General features: G+C 43.0%; 1 protein-coding gene across 3 annotated transcripts in view; it reads left to right on the forward strand.

The window, feature by feature from the left end:
* Frmpd2 (FERM and PDZ domain containing 2) overlaps positions 1-11,229 on the forward strand; it is a 119,788-nt gene extending 108,559 nt beyond the window's left edge. The window contains exons 28-30 of one of the 3 annotated variants that reach the window (XR_015639518.1): positions 953-1,296; positions 7,322-8,535; positions 10,241-11,229. Coding sequence is in view for 2 of the 3 variants with exons in the window: in XM_087588909.1 (XP_087445035.1) it covers positions 953-1,296; positions 8,311-8,535; positions 10,241-10,268 (597 nt within the window). In the remaining variant the exon portion in view is untranslated. 3 annotated transcript variants of the gene reach the window in all.
* The last annotated feature ends 4,375 nt before the right edge of the window (positions 11,230-15,604 follow it).

The following is a 15,604-nucleotide window of genomic DNA, read 5'->3' on the forward strand; positions in this document are numbered from 1 at the left end:
CTTTGATTATTATGTTGTGAGAACACTTTCTGGTCTACTCTGTTGGGTGTTCTGTAATCTTCCTGTACCTTTGTAGACATCTCCTTCTTTAGGTGAGGAGAGTTTTCTTCTATGATCTGGTTGAAAACATTTTCTGGGTCTTTGAGCTGGGTTTCTTCTCCTTCCTCTATATCTATTATTCCTGGGTTTGGTCTTTTCATAGTTTCCTGGATGTGTCAGGAGTGTATCAAATTTAACATTTTTTTTTTTTTGAGCTGGGGACCGAACCCAGGGCCTTGCGCTTGCTAGGCAAGCGCTCTACCACTGAGCTAAATCCCCAACCCCAAATTTAACATTTTATTTTGTCTGTCATATCTCAACGCTTCAGACTATCTTTTCCATTTCTTGTCTGCTGTTGGTGAAACTTGCCTCTGTCGTTCTGGTTCAAAATCCTAATTTTTTTTATTTCTAGAATTCCCTTAATCTGTGTTTTCTTTTTACTGCTTCTATTTCCAGTTTTAGGTTTCAAATGGTTTTCATCATCTCCTTCACCTGTTTGTTCATGGGACTTTTTTTTCTTTCTTTAAGGAATTTTTCTCCCATTGTTGGGTTTATGTTTTCCTGGGTTTCTTAAGCTATATATTAATTTCCTCCAATTGTTTATTGTGTTTTTCTGGATTTCTTTGGGGGATTTATTCATTTCTTGTTCAAGGACCTCTATCATCTTTGTAGTTGGTTTAAAAGTCTTTTTCTTGTGCTTCAGCCATGTTGATATTCAGGGCCTGATGTGATAGGATATATCTGGGCTGTAGTGGGGACACATTGTCCTGGCTACTGTTGAATGTATTTCTATGCTGATATCTGGGCATCTGTTATGGGATGATTCAAGATCTAGGTGCTGATTTCTGGATCTGTCTTAAACCTATTTTGAGGTCTGAGACAGTGCTTGTAACCATTCACATTTCTTCAATAGACCCCTGAACTATCAGGAGACCAAAGACTCACCATGGCAACCCGTGCTGAATCAGAGCAGAGCCCCAGCCTAGATCAAGAGGACAACTGGAGGGACAGCACCTCTCTGGATGCAGGAGACGGTCTGAGTCCCAGGCCAGAGTCTTCCTACAAGGCTGAGAAAGAGGTGAAGGGAGATGGAGACAAACAGAGGCCCTGGGCCAGGTCTTTGATGCATCCGATGGAGTCCCATCCTCATTTGTGCAAACTCCACCCAGAACCAGAGACGCCAGCATTGGCCACCTCGTTGGAAAAGGATATGAGACAAAACTGCTATTCCGTGTGTGATATCAGGAGACTGGGAAGGTAAGGTTGGTTGTGCTTGCAGACACTTTGTAAACTGTGTGTATTGCATTGCCAGCAGATTACAATGGAGCAAGCACTTACTGTGGTTCATGGTGTTCAGCCCAGTTTCAGGCTTTTGAGGGGAGTAAGAAACAACAGAAGCCTGTGGCTGCAGTCACTATAACCTTACCTATGAACTTTGGGGAAAAGCAAACTCCACCCATGTGACAATTATCCCCAGTATGTCCTAGAGACTACTGATGGCAGGCCTCATGTTCTCTCCCAGCACATAGTGTGTGTTCTGCACCCCCAAGTCCTCTTCAGTTGTTGTGGTACAAAGGGAGACCTTGTGCATATCTCATTTCTACTGATGACAAAAAACTTTATTATTAACACCACATAACAGTGTCTTTCCATCTTCAAAACTAGGATGAAGCTTTCATTGGAATGACTATGTTTTTTATTTAGTCTGTATTTCAGTATCTATCCACCCTTAAGAATTTCTAGTTTTAATTCTTATTCTCATGAAAAAAGTTCTTTCCAATTCAGTTTGGAAACATTCATACACGCGCGCGCGCGCGCGCGCACACACACACACACACACACACACACACACACACACACACACCTTGAAACTTGTTAGGAGCAAGGAGAGGGGTAGAAGAAGAAGTTCAGAGGAAGGCAGGGTTTGTTTTTGCTGCTTGACATTTCTTAGCTTAGTTCATGGGCATAAACAGGCAACAACCAGGCATAATAATTTGTGTTTGAAACTATATAAAGCTGTTGGGATTCAATGACTCTCTCTCCTGGTCATTGTAACAGAGTGACAAGAGCAGACTCATTTTCTAATGCATATTCTACTGCACATATACAGGTGTTTGGGCTATTATTTTCTAAGTAATATGGTCTAACAACTATCTACAAACCATTCTCATTGTATTATTATTATAAATTATCTAAAAATGAGTTTGTATTTACAATAGGAGGTCTGTGGCTGATATGCAAACATGTACTACTTTTTATATAGGGGGTTCCAGCATCTGGGGATTCTGGTATCTGGAGGGGGTCTTATAACCAATCTCAGACAGAAAGTAAGAGACCACTGTATGAAGACAGGATGTTACAGCTGGGCTGTGGGAGAACTGTGGCAAACAGGGACCAGGATTACTGTACCTAAAAGCATCCAGATACAATTTTTTTTTCTTTTCTTTTTTTCGGAGCTGGGGACCGAACCCAGGGCCTTGTGCTTGCTAGGCAAGTGCTCTACCACTGAGCTAAATCCCCAACCCCCAGATACAATTTTTTTAAAGAACGTTGTACAAATCAAACAAAATTCAACTGCTTTGCAACATAGAATCAGCATGGCAAGCACATCCATCTCTAATTCTAATTATGTAATTAATGTTCCTTACAGTGTTACAGTTACAGTCCCTTACAATGTTATAGTTATAGTTCCTTACAATGTTACAACTACAGTTCCTTACAATGTTACAGTTACAGTCCCTTACAATGTTACAGTTCCTTACAATGTTACAGTTATAGTTCCTTACAACATTACAGTTACAGTTCTTTACAACCTTTCAGTTACAGTTCCTTACAACGTTAAAACTACAGTTCCTTACAATGTTACAGTTACAGTTCCTTACAATGTTACAGCTATAGTTCCTTACAATGTTACAGTTCCTTACAATGTTACAGTTATAGTTCCTTACAACATTACAGTTACAGTTCTTTACAACGTTAAAACTACAGTTCCTTACAATGTTACAGTTATAGTCCCTTACAATGTTACAGTTACAGTTCCTTACAATGTTACAGTTACAGTTCCTTACAATGTTACAGTTACAGTTCCTTACAATGTTACAACTACAGTTCCTTACAATGTTACAGCTACAGTTCCTTACAGTGTTACAGTTCCTTACAATGTTACAGTTACAGTCCCTTACAATGTTACAGTTATAGTCCCTTACAATGTTACAGTTACAGTTCCTTACAATGTTACAGTTACAGTTCCTTACAATGTTACAGTTACAGTTCCTTACAATGTTACAACTACAGTTCCTTACAATGTTACAGCTACAGTTCCTTACAGTGTTACAGTTCCTTACAATGTTACAGTTACAGTTCCTTACAATGTTACAGTTACAGTCCCTTACAATGTTACAGTTACAGTCCCTTACAATGTTACAGTTACAGTCCCTTACAATGTTACAGTTACAGTTCCTTACAATGTTACAGTTACAGTTCCTTACAATGTTACAGTTACAGTCCCTTACAATGTTACAGTTACAGTCCCTTACAATGTTACAGTTACAGTCCCTTACAATGTTACAGTTACAGTTCCTTACAATGTTACAGTTACAGTTCCTTACAATGTTACAACTACAGTTCCTTACAATGTTACAGCTACAGTTCCTTACAGTGTTACAGTTCCTTACAATGTTACAGTTACAGTTCCTTACAATGTTACAACTACAGTTCCTTACAATGTTACAGCTACAGTTCCTTACAGTGTTACAGTTACAGTTCCTTACAATGTTACAGTTACAGTCCCTTACAATGTTACAACTACAGTTCCTTACAATGTTACAGTTACAGTTCCTTACAATGTTACAGTTACAGTCCCTTACAATGTTACAGTTACAGTTCCTTACAATGTTACAGTTACAGTCCCTTACAGTGTTACAGTTACAGTTCTTTACAACGTTACAGTTACAGTTCCTTACAATGTTACAGCTACAGTTCCTTACAGTGTTACAGTTCCTTACAGTGTTACAGTTACAGTTCCTTACAACGTTACAGTTACAGTTCCTTACAGTGTTACAGTTCCTTACAACGTTACAGCTACAGTTCCTTACAACGTTACAGTTACAGTTCCTTACAGTGTTACAGTTACAGTTCCTTACAATGTTACAGTTACAGTTCCTTACAATGGAATCCTGGGCATCATACAATGGGCTTGATGAAGTGATAAAGGGAAGAACTTAGGAAACTCATCCAAGGCCAGTCTTTAGTATGCTTCTGTGGGACACATTAAAATTCTTCTTCCCTTTATATTATATGTATATATGTGTGTATATATATATGTATGTATATATATATGTGTGTGTGTGTGTGTGTGTGTGTGTGTGTGTGTTGAATGCAAAAACTATAGAGAATGTGTAGAAGTCACAAGAACACTTGGGAAAGTTAATTCTTTTCTCAAACTCAGGCCATCCCATTTGGCGGCAAGCTCTCTTACCTGCTGAACCATCTCAGCATCCCTAGATGTCTAAAAGTCTTGTTATCAGGGAGTTTGGAAATGGATTGTTGACTGCTGGGTTAAAGGTATTTCTGGGTTTAAGTGCAAGTCTAGTTATATCTAGATTTGCATGATGCCTTTAACTCCTCAATCGTTAATAAAAAACATTTTAACTTTTGAACAGCACAACCCATCTGTGCTTCATTCGTGATATAGCATTATGGCAGGTTTTATATAAAAATGGTCAACTCTAAGCTCATACTCCACGCAGGAGCACATGCCCTGCAGAAAGGGCTCCCTGAGTATTTCCTGGGTATAGAACTTGTTCCTGTGTGAGTAGCCATTTCTCATCACATCCCTGTTGGTCAGACAATGCTCCCTTATGTTGTGCTGAAATTTACCTTTTCATATTTTTTAAACATTTAATTTATTTATATGTATGCACTGTAGCTGTCTTCAGGCACACCAGAAGAGGACATCAGATCCATTACAGATGGTTGTGAGCCACCATGTGGTTGCTGGGAATTAAACTCAGGACCTCTGGAAGAGCAGTCAGTGCTCTTAATCACTGGGCCATCCCTCCAGCCCCCTTTTCATATTTTTTTTTCCAGAGCTGGGGACCGAACCCACGGCCTTGCGCTCGCTAGGCAAGCACTCTACCGCTGAGCTAAATCCCCAACCCAGTGGTAGCTCATATTTTTTACTTACAAATCCTAACTCCATTTCCTCTTTTCTTCTTATCCATTTTTAGAAAATAATATTTTATGCACTCTTTGAAATTTTCCTGTAATATATTTTGATTGTATTCACCCTCCCACAACTCCTTTGAGACCTTCCCCAGTGCCCTCCCTATCCACACAACCTCATCCCGTACCTCTTAAACAACAACCCAAAACCCATAGAGTCTAGTTTGTGTTGGCTGACTACTCCTGAGTGTTTGGCCAGCCCTGGATTGTGATCAATACACAAACTAGAATGCTCCAAACCTGTCATTCTCAGAGGGTGTTGTCCTTTTGAGGGTCAGGTAGAGTCCTTCAGGTTTGTCCAAAACATTCTAGTGAAGTTTTTGGTCCTCAGTTGCTGTGGTTATCACTTTTTGTTTTACTATTTTTTTAAACAGTTTTGGCCCTGTGGCCTTTGTGACCATGGGCAGCAGCACCCTTCGTGTTGTTCCCTCTGGCACCATGTGCCCCTTTGCACTTGATTACATGATGGTCCTGGGGTTGGCAAAGTTCTCCACCATAAGCTCCCTGTTTTCTGGTTCTTCTTTTGCCTCATCTTCTTCTTCCATTCAAGAATGCGTCTCCTCTCTGAAAGGACACAAAGCATGGCTGCCCCTCCTCCACAGGACAGTCATTAGCTCAGTTCATATATTCATGGCGACTATATCTGAAAAAATAAAAGAGTAGTGTGTATCCAGAAATCACTTAAGGTAGGGCTCCCCAACTTGTGAGTATGGTCCTCAATAGTGTTCAAAAGTGGCACCGAGGTTCTCTATGGACTTCTTACGAGCACCCTCAGATCTGAGGTGACTGTTCCAGCCAGACTGGCCCTTTGATTCTGGCTTCTCTGGGTTACACACTCTGCAGTTAGGACAAAAGGCACAGACTGGGGAGCATGTAGTGTATAGAGTCAGCATTGCCTCTTGCTAGGGCCTGGGCCTGGAGAGTTGTCATCCTTCATTTGGGGGCTTCCCAGTTGTCAACTAGCACCATGATTCCCAGGCTGCTGTGCAAGTCGGAAGAAACAGGACAGTTCAGTGCCTGGTACACAGTAGGAACTCAGCACTACAATGCGTTCCTCCTCTTTCTTGGGCAGTTTTTTGAGACAGGACAAGCCTCGTCAATTGAAATCCCCAGGAAGCTGCCGGAACTTGTTGCCAGGTGATTCCTTCTTAACGCCAGATGGCTGCCAGCACCCAAGCTACCACACAGTAGATTTCTTTTCCTTCCTCACTCTCATCTATCTCCTATAGCCAGAGACTCTAAAGCTCTCATAGTACATTGTCAGGGAAGGGTTGGATTGCCCACCCATGGCTGAGGATACATTTTTTTACACAAGGCTGCCTAAAGTTTGGGCATAGGGTGACAATCACATCACGTCTCATCACTCTAGGATGTCCAACACCATCTATCCTTTTGCTGTAGGAGAAGATCACTTTCTCTTTGGCTAAGTCTCACATCAAATCTAGAGGATTCCTTGACAGTGTGGAGGGGATGGATGGCGTAGATGAGCCTTGTCAGACCGGCAGCTCCGCTGGTCCACAGGCAACCGTGTTCTGCACCCTCATAGCCTCCCGTTTCTGCCTGTGCAGTGCTTGGCTCTTCTTGCCTTGTGTTATAACTCCCTGGTGTTCCCTCACTATGCTTATAAAAAAACCATAATTTATGCGTGATTTGATCACATTTATTAAATTTTTAAACCGATTTCCCTTCCAAGCACTTGGCAGCTTCTAAATTGTTTTACAGTCGTGGTAGAATCATTTATTCTTATATACAAGCATGCATATATTCACACGGAATGCACTTTTATACACATCCTGCAGCTATCTTTCAGGAATGGAAATGATGACCCTTGACAGCAAAACTCAGCCTGCGATGCATGTTGTCTGCTGTTTGTGGGTTCGTAGCTCTTCGGGTGTTCTAGGGTTGATTTTTAAGTGAAAGTCCCACCAGGGAAAGGGGAGCAGGGATGGGAGCGGGTAACAGAACTGACTTGTTCATCTGGTATGGGGGAAGAAGCTGAGACGTGAGGACCCATGCATTTTTTTAAAATGGCAACTAAATGTCTGTCCTTCTCTCTTAGATTTTCCTTCTCATCCTCTCTGACCAGATTAGCAACAGACATTTTCTGAGAATCTTTCTCTTCATGTCTGCCGTGCTGCGCAGAGCACCCCACGGTCTGCAGGACTCCTCTTTCCTCATCCAAGGCTGCACGGTTAACTCGGATCCTCCCTGGAAGGCTGAATCTTTCTCTTGCATCTGCATGTGCATCACCAGATAATGAGTCTCACCAGTCTTCTGCCTCCTGTGTCCTTCTTTTGACATGGGGGAACAAATGTCACTCCAGCTGGCTGCCTCTCTAAACACACACATTTTATCGGTGCTTAGAAAGGGACCTGGCATTCGCACAAAGGGCTTTGAAGGTTCTTATTATCTCCTTGGACTTTTTCCTCTAATCTGTCTACCAGAATGGTCAGCGCATCACGGCCATTAAAAGCAGCATCTCACCATAGCCTTACCCTGTGCTAGGAGTTCTGGAAAGCATATGATGTGTAGCAATCACTGAATCTAAACATTCTAACAATCCTAAAAATCCTGTCCCATTGTTTCAGATAAGAAAATCAAGGTCACTGAGAGCAACAAACCTATCCAGAATCTCAGTGCAAAATGCAGGTCCTAGACCTGAGGGCAGCTCATAGCTTTGCCTGCAGTCCTGTGCCTTCTAGCGCCCTCCCCACCCTCCATGGGTTCCTAACACACCGAGTTGCCTCTGCTTGCTCCTCACGCTACAATATTTCCGAGCTGTTCTTGCTTTCATTAGCTTGGGAGTCTCACCAGTGCAGGAACCATATTATATTTGCTGTTTGTGTCCTGATACCAAGGGCATTCTTTGACAGGAGCTGTTTAAACCTGGCTAGGTCTTAGATGATGAACCAGGGTGAGGGTCCTGAGAAGCAAGGAGAAGATGGGTGAGGAATTTCTGATGCAGACTGGAAGGCACAGGTTTCTGTTTTCCAGTCTTGAATTGGACAGGGATGATGCTGATGGTGCCATCTGCTTTCTACCTGAAAGCTCTTCCCTCACCTTGGACTCTGAAGGATACATGGCCCTCACCTCCACATCCGCAGGCCAGCTGCCCTGTGAAGAGTGTCTGGAGGCAGACTCAGAGACTATTCCTCTGCCTCGGTTCTGTTCTTCGGGTGCTCTCCTGAAGTCTTCCCTTCCGGAAGGATCACCAGGGAGTGAGAGTGACTGGGAGGACCTGGATGAGCCTGTGGATGGGGATGAGGTGCTCAGGTGGGTGTCACACTCGACGTGCGATGAGGCATCACAAGGCTCACTTGGGTGATGGTCCCCTTGGGTGTCATCTGGACCCTTGGGTGTCATCTGGACACCATGTCTCCTGAGTGCTTACTGTGGTTCCTTTCCCATAATGACTACCTTACCAAAACAAAAGTGACCAATGCGAGGGCCCCTTCCAGAATCGGGGGGTGGAGGCGGAGGGCAGAGCTTGCATCAAAGATGACAGAGGACTAAGTACACCATCAACCTTCAGGCTGGGAGTAAGGGGAGGGTACGTTTCTCCAGATGTGTAACCAATCAATACCTTTGTAAAATGCTACCATGTGTACACATCCAATGCACAAAACATGCTGTATAGTCAAGAAACTTTCCTTGATAGTTTCTTTCTATTTTCAAGATGTGCCAAAAGCTATCAGGCTTTTGTTCATTTTGGGAAGATTCTGGCATTGTTAAAAGGCTTGTTCACCTTGGTTCCCTTGTGTCCCAGCCTGGAATGCCTTTCCCTGGCTGTATACAAGGACATTTTGCCATCACAAATGCCTGAACTGGAGCCTCAAAGGACAAGGGCAGGCAAGGAAAGAGGGAGATGGGTATTAGAAAGTTGAATATGAAGCCCCATTCTTATCTGAAAGAGACAGCCTGTTACTAGGAGGCTTCTGAGTTTGAAGGCAGTTCACATACATTTCTAGCGAATCAAGCATCCTGACATGGATTGAAGTCGTGGATTGAGTTTGTAGAACTGTGAAACCTACCAGGGAGAGGCTGCATATGGAGAACGCTCATCTAATTGAGTTTAGTGGGGCCAGTGCATTGAAAGAAGGTTGAACAATCTATGGGTACCCACAGGGACCCAGGTAAGAGCCCCAAGTTGCAGTGCATATGAAATGCTCTGAGATTCTCAGCACCCACTCCCGAGAAAGAGAGAGAGAGAGAGAGAGAGAGAGAGAGAGAGAGAGAGAGAGAGAGAGAGAGATGAGAACAAGTTATTTCAGTGGGAGGTGTGGGCAAACCCTGCTGTTTAAGGTCACAGTCTACCACGTCAGGATGGCTCCTGTGAGCTCTACGCAAAATGGACTCCCTTTTCCAACATAGCTTCCTCTTCTCTGCTTCTCCTTTTCTGGGGAGCCCCACCACTACACCCTTTACCTGAGGAAGGTCACATAGTCCTTGGGAAAACTATAGGTCAACTTCCTCTCTCCCAGTAAGAACCTGTCCAATCAGCACCTGCGATTCCTGGAATGCCGTTCCACGCAAATGAGACATTCCCAGTACTAACGCTCTAGTCGATGATTTACATTCACTCTGAAGACTCCTTCCCACTCTCCAAAGTTCATATGTAGCCCTTGTTCACCCTGAATAAGGTGTATGCATACAAGCTGTTCCACTGAATATCGTCTAAGAGAGCAGCAACACTAAAAATCCTCCGAGAAGACCACTCCCCACTCCCTACTCTCTCACTATCCTATCCTTCCTCCCACATTTTTAGAAAGTACTTTTTTTTCCCCATGAAGCAAAAACAACAAGACAAAACCAAACACTACCACCAACTCCCGCCCCACCCCAAACCACCACCAACAATAGCAAAAAATACCCACCAACCAACAATCCGGGGATTGTAAGAAAACTATTGAATTGTGTGATTTAGAGAGGTTTCTGTCCAAAGAGTGAACGACCTACTAAAAGTTGCTTACTCTTTTAGGTGGACACACTCAGCGCGAGTCTCCTGAGATAGAACCCCGAGGGATTCTTCACAGGCACTCTTTTGTGGGAGAGCCCTCAGCTGACTTCCGTCCAGGAAATGTACCTGTTTGCTCATCTCCCCTGGAAGAAGCATCTTCGAGCCAACGGGCTAGGCTGGAGCTCCTGGGCTAGTTACCAAGGGCTAACTTCTGAGAGTTTGTGCCTGTTACTTCTGAGGCTCATCACCATTAGTAGCCACAACTTCCTCTTCCGTTCTAAAGCTTAAGTCAAGCAAATTTTTGTGTGTATGGAGTAGGTTTCCCCTCGTGAAGGGAATTGAGAACTAATTTCTTTACATAAGATAAGCCGGAGCAGAGGAAGCGCCCGGCTGCCACGCTGGTGCACCGTTTTCCAAGATGGATGCCACATTCTGGTTTAACTGTCTCAGTGTCCTTGAAAACATCTGGCAAGGGCTCAAAGGCCACACAGGAAATATCTTTCTGTATTGATTTTTCCATGTCCTTCCTTTAGCTCCAAATAGTCATGTGTTCTTTCTAAAGGATTTTTCCTCTTTCGATCCTAATGCCTGGTTCTCATCACCTAGAAAGTGAAGTGTAGTTGAGCTACCATTACTCGAGGTGGATAGGTAGCTGCCATCATTACAAGAATGAAAACTAGTAGAATTAACACATGCATGGAAGAAAAAGACCTGTTGGGCCATAGCGTAAGTCATTAGTGTGACCCTGTATAATGGAGAAGACATAGCAGAGACAAGGTCTCACATGAGGGAAATGGGGAAAATGTACTAATATAATGAGAGTGTGCCCGTTATAGGTCATGTTCTGCCATGTAGGCCTGTTCTGCTGCGCATGGAAAAGAAATTCCCAGCAATCTGAGTAGCCCTTCCTTCAGACTGTTACAGCTCCACATGCTGCTGCATCATTTTATAGGCCTCGGCTGTGGAGAATTAATTAACTATGCAATAAAATGACTAATTAATAACATTTACCAATCTGCTGAACTCCGGTTGTTTCTTCCACACTTGGACAAGAAATGGGAAGATATACAACCAAATAAACATAGTCTTCTTCCCTGTAGGACAAGGCCCCTGCTATTCAGGTACATATGTGAGTGCTGAGTCCTTTTTCATGGACACCTGTTAATTCACCTTTGAGGTTTGGTTGCAGCTTTCTTTTGCTTTATGTCAGAGGCAGTATGAGAAAGGGGAGCCCTGGCACTCTTCCCCTGTCTGTCTGCACACTTCTCTACATGAAACACTCATAGACCTTTGGTCCAAAACTGAGAGTCACTTACCCTTAGAGGTCCTGGGTCACTGGGGCCAGACGATGCCCAGAGGGACCTACTTTTACCAAGTGGGTGATCATATATGGCCAGACCTGGGGACAACTGACCCAGATATATCTTGCCCCTCTCATCCTTGTTCCTTGCCAAAAATAACTTTCAAGCTCTCATACGTGCTGGAAGTGGCTGAAATATATGCATATTCAGCCTTCAATAGAATGTAAAGTGGGTAACTCATTCCATGTAGTAAAGATAACAAAGTCTTCCCAAATTATTTTGTATGTCTACTGCAGTTCCTGTCATAATTCTGCCACAATAGTTTTATTCTGCAATCAACTTTGTTATATGTCTTAATATAATTCTATGAAGAAACTGTGCTCTGATATTTATATTAAAGTATGGGCTCTAGAATAGATAAAGTCTCTTATAAAAGGAGAATAAGGTGAGAGGAGCCACTGTAACCAAAATTAAGGTTTGCTCTATAGCTATGTAGATGTACACAGATCTATGGGACAGAATGCAGAACCCAGAAATAAATATTCTTAATGGAGTTTTTGACAGAAGTATAGAGGAAATCCAATCGAGAAAGAATAATTTTTAAGACAAGTATGTGTATAAACATTACTCTAAACTTCACATTTTGTATAAAACAAGTCATGGACTTAAATGTAATGGTAAAAGGGTAGCGGTTTTAGAAAAGGAAAAAAATTCCTTGAGATCTAGAACTTGACAGAGAAATCTTGAAAAATTTCCCCTATAAAGACTATGGTGAAATGATTGAAGATGGGCCTCAACATGAAAGAAGGGAGCTGTAAAACCAACCAGGAGCTAATATCTAGGATATAAAAAGAGCTCTCAAAACTCAAAAGTAAAAAAAAAGATAAATAAAAAATCCAAGTAGAAATCTGATGTGCTATTAGTAGACATTTCTCGGCAGATGCTAGACAGGTTCATATAAACAATGAAAGTACACTGAATTCCATGTGCCACCGGGGAGTTGTAAACTCAAGTTATAATGTATTGACACATGTATCAGTATGGTAAAATAAAGTCATACACACAATACCCAAAGCTATGAGGATGGGGAAAAGATGCACTGCCTGACATTGTACCCTAAAAACATCCTGTAAAGCTAAGCACATAATAACCACAAGACTCAGAAACGGCACACTGGAGTTTATCCCAGAGGAATCAGAGTTTACATTTATATAATTATTCATTGTAACTTTATTCATAACAGCACCAAACCAGAAAAAAAAACTGTGTCTTTCAACAAATAAATGCCTAAACAAAGAGTGATAAACTATATGGGAATGAAAAGGCCATTAGCACACACAGCCAGGGGGATGGAACTCCAGAGACTTAATGCTGAGTAAGACAAAAGGCAGTCCAAAAGACAGAACAAGTCTGATACCATTTGGGTAAGATTCACAGAACAACAACATCCCAGAAAAGGGAAATAGAAGTTAAGGAGGACAGCGAGGAGAGTGGGAAGGGTGTGTTAAGAGATGGCAACAGGGGTCATCCCCATGATGATGGAAACAACCTGTAATATTGATTGTGGTGACATAGCGGGTGTGTGCATCTTGGTGATGAGAAAATTATATGGCATTTTGCACACATGAGTAAAAGAAAAATCAGAGACGATCTGATCAAGATGGACGGGTGACAACCCATCATTCCTTGCGGTACTGTACAGGTTTGCATGATGCTACCATTTGGGCAAGCTGAGTGGAGAGGGTCCTCTGTGTGGTTTCTTTTTTTACATGAGCTCTGTTGCAGAATGCAGTCATCAAGATAAAAATAACCAACAGAATATTGGAAAACCAGTATCTATTCGTTCTATTTCATCCTTATATATATTTATTGAGCACTCACTACATAGCTAGGCTAAGGGCATGGTAAAATTAGTGTAGATATGGATTGTCTATGGGGGTCCTGATTCCTACGGAGGAGATCAAATATGAACTCATGAGACAGTATTATAAGCATGGCTTTGAAGCCAGAATGATGGTACAGGAATCAACATATACACAACAGATGTGTTTAAAGATTAAAAGAAGTATCTATCCACAACAGAGAGGTGAACCTTGAAGTCATGTGCTGTAGGGCATGGGGCAATGTCAAGTCGAGGTAGAGGAGGAGTCAGCGGGTGGGGTGGATTGTGAGTGAAGAAGTTTGGATTCTCCGTTGCTGTTCGTTAGAGAATTCCCATTGGAGAGAGTAATCCGATTTGTGGAGTAGAGAAACAATTGGCTCAAGGGAGACAGGTTCAAATCCAATCAGACAAAGTGACGATGGACTGACACCTCTCAAAGTGAGAGTCTAAATAAACCTTTCCTCTTTTTAAAGCAGACAATCTCAGATATTTTGTTAGAGCAACAGAAAGGTGACTAAGGCGGGGATTATTGGAGGACAATATACTTGGTGATAAGTCTGGTTATGCACACATAGAATTTGAGATTTCCCAAGATGCAGAGTGTCACAGTGGTAAGTTATCATTGAGGTGAGGCCGCGTTGTACTCTTTTTGCAGAGAATGCAATTACTAAGGCTTCAGAGCAAAATGAGCCATGGCTTTGTACATCAGAGACCGTGGAGAAAGGACTCTAGGGATCGATGTGCAGCCCATACTGATACACTAGAGAGCAACAGTAGGAGACTGGATGTGAGGATAAGTAGGCACAGCTGAGGGCCATCTGAGGAACCCTGAAGGGAATGATGGAGGCTGTGAATCTTCTTCTTTTTCAGACTCATCTGTGGCTGACTGACCAATGATCCTCCCCTTTGATAAGAAATTGCTCAAGATCAACAGACTCCAGGTTCTGAGTCTACTCTCAGTGCTCTGACTGGGAATAGACTAGACAGCGAGTGGCCGTTTCAGCATCATGGTATCTTTCTTCCTGTTGGGCAGACCTGGCTTCCTGGCTTTGGAGAAATGCCATTGGTAGTGGTAGAATGAACCATTGCATTTAATTCAGGGGACACATAAGTAATTAGGGAGTGGGTGTTTTAGAAACATTCCTCTATGGATCTATAGAAGCAATTTACAAGTAGTTATGCACCCCTCCCTGGTAGATTCTGATGGTCTTCCAAGGACCCAGAGTGGGACTAATCTTATGAAATCAGTGTTATGGAGGTCAGAGCAGGATGATGGAGAGAGCCAAGGCTTTGGAAGTATATAACTGAGCTTCTGAGTCCACTGTGTAGGAGCTCTGCCCCTCAGTGGCTGCTGGAGACCCCATGGTGAGCAATTACCACAGTGGGTGGAGGTCCTGTGCCATCCCATGGGCAATGAAGCTGGATGTAGTGATTTCCTGCAGGAGGATCCCTGAGAAACCAGAGTATCTTCCATTCAGCTCAAATACCCGATGGACAGCTCTTTACTGGGAATGCCAACTGCAGAGGTGACAGTGGGGTGAGCATGTGAAGCTATGAGAGAAAGGAGATGACTACAGAGCTCCCTTTCCCCAGGCATGAGTGCAAAATGGGGCCAAGCAATTAGTAAGGCAGACTGAGCCTTTCACTGAGATGGAACCGTTCTGGGTATTCTACATTGTGGACCAGCCCCAGATTTTACAGGCACGAGCCCAGTGGAAAAAGACACTAGGACAAGTCTGAATGACACTGGGAAAATGCAAAGAAGTTGCACTCAGTTAAGTTCAAATAATAAGAGACAATAAATTGGCAACGTCTGTATTTCCTCTATAAAGCTTGGCTCTGACTAAATAGTAGCTCACAGGATGGGAAGCCCGGGGTCGAGCTTGTCTCTTAGAACCTGGCTGTGTGTCTTTAGCTGTCTGCCCCACCATTATTCTATAGCTAATATGTAGGAATGGGTGTGCATGTGCAAGAGTTTGTGGCAGGCCCTCATGCAGCTCTCTTCAGGCAAAGCCTACAGTTTCTCTCCTTGAGCTGCCATTTGCTGGGCAATGGGTACATTGAAGCTGAAGATGGGCGAGTCGCCACCTCACGAAACAACCACTGTATATTCACGGTGAGTCTGCCATCTGCCAGGCTCAGGGGCATGGCGAGGTAAGTGAATGTCCTTCTGCTCTTTAAATAAAATGGTTTTCAGTCTCC

Source organism: Rattus norvegicus, chromosome 16 (genome assembly GCF_021556685.1).
Source record: "Rattus norvegicus strain SHRSP/BbbUtx chromosome 16, alternate assembly SHRSP_T2T, whole genome shotgun sequence".
NCBI classification, from domain to species: domain Eukaryota; kingdom Metazoa; phylum Chordata; class Mammalia; order Rodentia; family Muridae; genus Rattus; species Rattus norvegicus.